General features: G+C 46.2%; 1 protein-coding gene across 4 annotated transcripts; it reads left to right on the forward strand.

Moving 5' to 3' along the window:
* LOC106817145 (transmembrane protein 241-like) lies at window positions 1-7556 on the forward strand. 4 transcript variants are annotated; one of them, XM_014821795.1, is made up of 10 exons: window positions 1-79; window positions 383-464; window positions 1144-1221; window positions 1447-1573; window positions 2465-2513; window positions 2725-2795; window positions 3059-3128; window positions 3499-3604; window positions 6248-6315; window positions 6468-7556. In XM_014821795.1, exons 1-10 carry the CDS (start codon window positions 39-41, stop codon window positions 6571-6573), a joined length of 798 nt encoding a protein of 265 aa, XP_014677281.1. In that variant the 5' UTR covers window positions 1-38; the 3' UTR covers window positions 6574-7556. The 4 variants fall into 4 exon arrangements, with proteins under 4 accessions (XP_014677281.1, XP_014677282.1, XP_014677284.1 ...); XM_014821796.1 differs by having other exon boundaries at window positions 386-464; XM_014821798.1 differs by lacking the exon at window positions 6248-6315.
* Window positions 7557-8523: the final 967 nt, after the last annotated feature.

Genomic DNA, 8523 nt, shown 5'->3' on the forward strand with positions numbered 1-8523 from the left:
AATGCTTCCTGGGAGCTATAATATTAAAGAGCCTTACAATGGCAGGACTGGTGGAGAGCCCCAAGCTAGGCATGACAAAGTAAGTGCACAGAGCTATACAAACACCGAACATGGCATTATTGAACATAACAGAAGTATACTAAGTTTAGAATAGATATGAGAATGTGTTGGAACATTCTTGTTGCCCCTAAAGGAGGAAACCACTTGCATTAATAGAATTCCACGCATGCTGGGACAATTGTTCCAATAGTCGCCGCCCATCGTGTTATATTACGTGACATTTATGATTTATCAATCGATTGCCATTAATTCACGTGAGATGTGGCATGTACTGTCTGCGATATATTTATTTTTGGCTGAGCATATTGATGGTTTGTTCTAGAAGGGAAGCCCTGTCCAATATTCCAGTAATGGTTATATATACCTGCAGCATCTACACTGGTTCGAAGGCTCTCTCACAGCTGGTGAGTATCACTTCATTAATCTCTAATTTTAGCCTAAAATAAATTTAAATAATAAAATAAGCCTAATTTAATCTAAAGCCTAGCGCAGACCTGTGACCTTTTTATGCAACTCGACAACGATTCTAGAATTGCTGTAGAAATTGCTGTGAAATTGCTGCGTCTGCGGGAACGTGGAACTGCAACCCGTAGCGATTCTGGTCGTTTGCAACGAGTTGCAAGAAATCAAACTGTTTTGATTTTGAGCGACTCATCGCTCCCAAATTGCTCTAGAATTGCTTCGAAATCACATGTGTGCGCACACGCGGTGACACATCGACCGATCGCTTGCGGTTGCAGGTTGCAGCGATGAGCAACCAAAAATCGCAGGTCTGTGCTAGGCCTAACCCAACATCGCATCACACGATAGAATGTCGAGGAGAAGAGAAGTGTCTGACTCATATATCAATATTTCCCTATACTCAGTTAGGCTAGAGTTCCTTTATAGAGAGAGTAGGACCCCCTATTATATTACCCCTTTATTTCAAACACCCTATGTTGCTACTCTCTATAAAGGGACTCTAGGTTAAGCACATGTAATGCGTAAGTCTGTAATTCAGTTTCACGGTTAGAGATTTGTAACATGTAAGTGCACAATTAGGCTTCAGTGTAGAGAAAACTTGACTGATCTTTATTTTTGCAGCCGATCCCTATCTTTGTGTGCCTCCACAACATTTTGCTTCCGATTATGATACTTGGACGCTTGGCATTTGCTGGGCAGGTGAGCAGAGTCCATATCAGGAAACAATTTTCAAGCCGACAATTCCGTTGGTTCACACTGACACTGATGCTACAGCACTGATTGTCAATGCAAAAATATAAATAACGTTTTTATCTGCAATCGTTCGATTCGAAGTTTGTATTTTTTTGTCGATTTGATGTTTCTTTTTCTCGGCCGTTTCGCTGTTAATTCGAGCATGAGACAGTGCTTGGTCACACGTTTCAGATGCCGAGCGTGAGGGTGTGGCTTTCCGCGTCTCTTCTGATCGTGTCTACCTTCGCAGCCGGTTTCTCACTATCCATCGATGACTGGACTCCGTATTGGTGGATGCTCGCTCACATCTCATCTGCTGGTAACTATGAAACACGTTCGTAAAACTCGAGAAATGGACCCGTCCGCCTGGCGCGATCGACAGGTAGCCCCAGCCACTCAGCATTAAGGTAGCAAGTTCTAAAGATGATGCTTGGCAATTAAAGTGATTACATCACCGTAAATATTAAAAAATAAAAATAAATATTTCCACTTTTTCACAAAATATAAGTAATTCTGTTCACTTTTTATTGTTAAATTGCTGCATTATACTTCTTATTTTACTATATTGTTCGATGTGAACATACACTCGTGACGCATACATAGCCCATAGCAAGCACAATTAATGCAAGAACACTAATATCAAATCGTCCAGGTTTTTTGGATTTTTAACTAGTTGAGAAACAATCTTATCAGGTAAGAATTTGACGATACGTTTAGTCCCGCTAGTTCTTACTTTTAATGTAAAAAAATGGCAACAAAATTTTTACAAATTTTACCATAGAACATTCGTCACATAGTCAATTTATGTATCGCAAAGTCAACATTTTGGCGTTCACGCATGAAGAACGAATACAAGCTGAGTGAGCTTGATCGAACTAGTACAAGCTGAGTGAGCTTGATCGAACGAGTACAAGCTGAGTGAGCTTGATCAAACGAGTACAAGCTGAGTGAGCTTGATCAAACGAACGAGTCATAATTCCCAACAAGACTATGGTTATCTAGCTCAAGGGTATGGATCGATTATCGTACATTTTAATTACAATTATAATCGTAATTATAATGAGAATAGTAGCTGTGTGATCAGGCTCAGGATCCCGTTGTCAGAAACAACACACAGATTAATGAGTGAGAGTAATCATGTGACTTGCACACATAACGATGGCGGTATCTCTCTGTGTGTGATCGCATGTCTTTGCGTTTCTGTTCACAGCTTTCTATCATCTGTACCGCCTCAGGAGTGATTGCTGCCTGCATGAAGGGTAATGCACTAGTCAGCCGTCCTCTCTAAAGTACAGTCAAACCAGTAGCCATGGCAGTAACCCAGCTAACCATGGTAACAAGTGTAACCATGGTAGCCAGTGAAACCAGTGTAACCATGGTAACCAGTAAAACCAGAGTGCCAACGTGTAATTTTTGATGAGCAAGTCTACGACAATGTAACTGTAATGTGTCTTGCCTTGTCTGTTTTAGGAAGATCGCGCACATTTTTCAGTGCTATCTATTCAGTGTGCTGGTGCTGGCGCCAGCGAGTGTATTCCTCGGTAAGTTGATAACGTAGAAACGATACAGTCAATCAAACCTGTGTTATGCAGTCACATCTCGCGCGAGGCAGCGTGCGTCTAGGATTGTGCGCGAGTTAGGTTAGCGCGTGTTTAGAATTGCCCGCAAATGCACGCGTCGTCAATAATCTCTGTCACGTTAACGTATCGCATAGAGTATCGTTAACATATCGCATAGAGCGGACAACGGAATGTGTCACGCGTTAGCTAATCGGCGGTGTTCTTGTGTTTGCATTGTTTGGCAGGAGACGCGTTAGCGGCGCAGTCCTTCCCGTTGCTCTACTTCTATCGCTTCTACGTCGGCTGCGTGATCAGGTACGCCGTTGCACCCGTGATGGGCGGACTCCTCTCCCTGTAGAAAGGACACCTGTCTATAAAGGACACTTTGTGACGTATTCTCCGCGTAGCAGTTGTGTAGTGCAGCCGCATCTGTAGAACAGACACCTGTCTATAAAGGACACTTTGTGACGTATCCTCCGCGTAGCAGTTGTATAGTGCAGCCGCATCTGTGGAACGCATACTTGTATGTAAGGGACACACTTGTTGTTCCCCTTGGCTGGCAGTTGTACAGTGAAACCCCCCCTCAATTTTTAGAACAGGCGCATATAAGGGACCTATAAAGGACACATCGTTCTCATAGTGACTCTTGTGCGGAGGTTTAACCCTATATCGGGTTGATTTGCAGCGGTTTCCTCGGAGCTCTACTGCAGCTCTACGTTATCAGGCTGGAGGATGGCAAGGCTGCAGCTTCCTTGTGTAGCAACACAGAGTATCAGCATGTAGTGAGCAAGGTAACCATCATACATACATACATACAACACACCCACACACGCATGCATATGCACTCATAGGCTGCACGGAGAGGAAGGAGGCTGCACGGAGAGGAAGGAGGCTGCACGGAGAGGAAGGAGGCTGCACGGAGAGGAAGGAGGCTGCACGGAGAGGAAGGAGGCTGCACGGAGAAGAAGCTGGGCTGTAGAGAGGAGGATACACTGTGGAGAGGAGGCTGTGATGTGTATTAAAGAGGAAACCTAGGCTGTGGAAAAGAGGTTGTGGAGTGTACCAGAGAGAAAGCTATGCTGTGGATTGTACCAGAGAGGAAGCTATGCAGTTGATTGTAGCAGAGAGAAAGCTATGTTGGGGATTGTAGCAGAGAGAAAGCTATGCTGTTGATTGTAGCAGAGAGAAAGCTATGTTGTGGATTGTAGCAGAGAGAAAGCTATGCTGTGGATTGTACCAGAGAGGAAGTTATGCTGTGGATTGTACCAGAGAGAAAGCTAGTGGAGAGGGGGAGGGTGCTGTGTTGTATACTGTGTGTAGAGGGAAATGTAGACGTGAAGATATCCGCTGTCAGTAACGCTGCAATCGTAATGTCAGTCATGATCGCCACGTTTCCCGCGCACTGGTGTTGGAACTCATAGTCATTCGTAGAGATTTGATGTCTCTTACAACGCCCCCTCTGCCCTCGGGGGTGGTGTCTATACTTATGTGCCAAAAGCTTATGATTAGGCAAACCTAGATTGCCTAGAACAGCTTGTTTATCCATTTATGGTGGGCAAATAGGTCAGTTAGTTGGAATTAATTATTAAATCATATCGGAGTGGGTAAAACCATGTTTGTATTCACTCCTGTTTTAAATGATATTGAGAATAACAAATCACACTTTATTGAATTCTTGGCATGAAAATTGAGCATCGATTTATAATGTGGTTGTACATAATTATATATGAAATATGATAACTTTGTTATATTGAAAGTAAGAAACAATACACTATTTTTCTTAGTTTCTTTTCTGTCAATACGCCGTTTGACGCCGATGTTTGCCTAATTCTGTTGGGACATTTACTGTTATCGGAACAAACTCTTCAAGTGTAGGAAATGTTTAGAGAGTTCTCCACACAAAGAATATATTTTTGCTCATATTTTTTTTTATCAAGACAGCAGTGAGGCGAAATGACACATAGTTGGAAGCAACAGACACGTGTATTAAAGGTTAAATTATCAGCGGGACTTCTAATTCTACTTCTACTTCTATACTGGACAGTCCGTAAGGAATAAACGTCCAGGTCTATAGCTAGCCATGGGGTGAGTATGAGCAGATAGGAGAATGCAGCCTCCTCCTCCTCCTCCTCCTCCTCCTCCTCCTTCATCACTCACTCACTCACCAGCTTCTGCTTGAGTCCGTCGAGCTGCCGGCTTCTCGCTTCCAGCAGACACGACATAAGCTTGTTCTGGTGCGCAAGTATCCCCGTCTCGTCGCTCAGCTTCTCAACCTGAAACCATGGCAACACGGGGAGATGAATGCGTGGATGCTCGGGTCTGAGAGCGGTGGCCGGGGTGCGGGGCTGGGCTGCGATGGCCGTTTACTATATGTGGCCCGATTAAGAATAGACTAGACAGCGTAGATACTTGGGAGACGACACACTTACTCACACGACTACGACTCGCGCACATGTAGGCACGCACGCACGCACGCACACAAACACATGCATACAAGCACGCACACGCACGTACGCACGCACGCACGCACGCACGAATGCATGCATGCACATACAGAACAAGACACACAGAAACGTACATATGCACAAATACACACAAACACAAACCTAGAGAACGGCGCAAACAGAACACATACACATATATACAGACATGTTCAAGGACACACGCGCGCGAGCACACAAACGTACTGGACAGGCTAACGAGAGAGTACACAGATACAGACTACACAGAGAGACGAAGCCCTCCTCCCCTAGGCCACCGCTGCCGACGCCGACGACCACCACGGAAGCTGCAGAGCTCCACATCCTCCCGCCGCTCCCGCATCTGTCGCCACGGCGACCACGCTCGCCGCTGCCCACCTGTGTCGCGAGGTTGCTGTTGTCGGCCCGCAGTCTATCGCTCTGTTCTGCGGCTCGCCGAAGGGTGGATTGTACGGCGCAGAGCCTGTAGTTGGCGGCGGTGAGCGCTCCGTTCTCATCCTGCAGCTGCTGCAGCTTCTCAGCGAGGTTGTCGATGAGCATGTCCTGCAGGTGAAGCCGTGAAGCTGTGTGTTAACATACGCGTGCGCGCGTGTAGACATCTCTCTCTCTCTCTCTAATAGAACGGATGCCTGTCTATAGAAGAAGCTTCTAGAGATTCCCTTAAATTGACTTCTCTCTCACATAAACCTGTAATGTAGGGGTTCTTAACCTGTGGTCTATGGATGGGCTTCAGGGGGTCTGTGATCCAGGTGCATGCAGAAGTTTGTGTTTATCTGCTTACGTGCATATATCTGGAGAGGGGTCAGTAGCTTTCACCAGATTCTCAAAGAGGTCCATGACTCAAAAAAGGTTAAGAACGACTGCTGTAATACATCTCGAATAAAAATCTTAATCTTGCGCGAGTTTCACCTCCCCAGACGTGCGTAAACGGTAGCGCCCTCTATCACATTACAGGTCGTCGCCGTGCCGCTCTCCTTCCTCACGTTCGACGACCTCGACACCTCGAAGCCTCTGCTGCCCTGGTGAGTCACAAGGTGGCGCCACCGGCTGCGCCGTCATCGTCGTTGACGAATCCGTTCCTTTTTTTTTTGATCCGTTTCAAATTTTGGATGGATCTGTTTGAATCGTTCGAGTAACTTGTTGCGTAACTATGTTATTTCTGTTTGCTGTGCAGGATGATGGTGAACCTCGGAGCGAGCGTCGCGCTGAGTTGTTGGAAACCTGCCAGCGAGGGTGACGCTGGCGCCACCACAGCAACGCGGGAAAACACGCTGTTATAGGGGGCGCTGCTGGAGAACACGCCGGTATAGGGGGCGCCGCTGGTTTGTGATGCCAGATGCGCGTGGGGGGCACATTGTGCAATTCTGTTTGCATTTGGTCAATAGAAGCATTTGAGAATGATCTAAGATGGCCATGTATTTTTCTATCCATAGTTAATTAAATAGTACTTTTAAGTATTTATTAATAACCTGATATTAATAACAATTAAAAAAACTAGTAATAATAATAACTGCAATGATTCCAACCTTGCTATAAACTTAGTGTAACTATATATATTTTAAATGCACAGATGCCATTCCATGTTAAGATGTGACATCTAATACTGTGATACACATTCAATTCTTTGCAGTTTGAAGGAATGTATCTATAAAGCTGCTGAATGAAGGTGGTAGTTTTCAAGGTAAACTACTTTAAAAAAATACTTTACTGAAGTAAAAGATATCTGATGGGAATGAAAACTTGCTCACTAATATCGAAGTCATATTTTTGTACCATAATTGGGTGTACACCACTACGTAAATACAATAACGAAAACCAATATTCGACTTTATGCGATTTTACACGATCTTTTATTTCAACTATGATCTCGTACTATGTACACTGCATTGCTAATTTGTAACATAATGAGACAAGCGGACGCACGTTCACGTACGGCGCTGGCAAATCGCTGACGTGATTGTTTCGATTCATGTAAAGCATTTCCCGTTTCAGTCTTAAGAGGCGTTCATGATTATTTACGCGTGGAAACGTGGAAGTTTAGCAGGTTTAAAACAACAATAATTTAATAACAAATTCAAGGGGATTTCATTTCAATGACATGGCAAGCTTGATGGCAGATGACAGATACTAAATAGTAGCTGGTAAATAGTAGATGGTAAATAGTAGATGTTAAAAGGTACACGATTATTGATAAATTGTAGACAGTAAACAGTAAATTGATAAAATCTTGACTCAATCTTGCTTGCAGGTGAAAACACGTAAAATGCGCGCTAGATATGTGTAAAAAAATAATATAGGTGTATATATGTAAAAAAATAATATAGGTGTATATATGTAAAAAATAATATGGGTGTATATATTTAGAAAATAATATCGGCATATATATGAGAAAAAAACATCTTGGGGGGGGAAAAATTGCCCTGGAGGGTAATCGCACTTCCTCGTCGACCAATCGCGTGTCGTCGCCGCCTCAGTAGCGCGCGGCGTGCTGCGCCACGTGTCTTCGTATCACCTCCTTCTCCGTGCCCTTGGGGAAGGTCATGCGGCACGTCGGGCAGCTCTTCCCGGACGAGGGCGGTTGCTGCGGCTGCGCGCGGCGGCCCTTCCTGCCCGCCGCCCCGCCTCCCCCGGCCCGCAGCGGCGGCCCGCACGGACGGTAGTACCCGGGGCGTCGCTGCGTCTTGCGTCGCGCTCCGTTCATCGCCCGGCACGCCGCCCCCGCCGCCTCCTCGTCCTCCGTCCACGCCGCAGCGGGCATCCCCGCGTCGTCATCGTCGTCGTCGGGTAGCGGGGTCGTTGCCGGGGTAACGAGGTCGTTGTTAGGTCGCGAGGCCGTCGCCGGGGTAACGAGGTCGTCGTTGTCGGGTTGCGGGGTTGTAGATGTTGCGTCCTTCTCCCGCTCTGCCATCTCGACCTGGGTCGCCCACGGGAGGCTCTCAACGTCGACCTCTGACCTTGCCGAGGTCACGGGGGTCGCAGGGGTCACGCCAGAGGTCACAGGGGTCGTGGGGGTCGCACCAGAAGTCATGGGGGTTGCATCAGAGGTCGTAGGGGTCATGTCAGAGGTCGCAGGGGTCACGTCAGATGTCGTGGGGGTTGGAGTCTCGTCCTCGTAGCGTCTCCGTAACTCTTTCTTCATGTTGCGCGCTGAAGCTTCCTGCGCTGCATTTTGAAATACGTCCCGGGCTGCATTCTGGGAAGCATCCTGCACTGCATTCTGGGATATGTCC

This window comes from Priapulus caudatus, unplaced genomic scaffold, assembly GCF_000485595.1.
Source record: "Priapulus caudatus unplaced genomic scaffold, Priapulus_caudatus-5.0.1 Scaffold1608, whole genome shotgun sequence".
Classification (NCBI taxonomy): domain Eukaryota; kingdom Metazoa; phylum Priapulida; class Priapulimorpha; order Priapulimorphida; family Priapulidae; genus Priapulus; species Priapulus caudatus.

Bases quoted from the DNA above. Each gene is read 5' to 3' on its own strand.
- LOC106817145 (XM_014821795.1), top strand. From the start codon at position 39: ATGGCAGGACTGGTGGAGAGCCCCAAGCTAGGCATGACAAA. The intron at 3,605-6,247 runs GTAACCATCATA...ATCACATTACAG, and splicing joins ATCAGCATGTAGTGAGCAAG to GTCGTCGCCGTGCCGCTCTC. The intron at 6,316-6,467 runs GTGAGTCACAAG...TTTGCTGTGCAG, and splicing joins TCGAAGCCTCTGCTGCCCTG to GATGATGGTGAACCTCGGAG.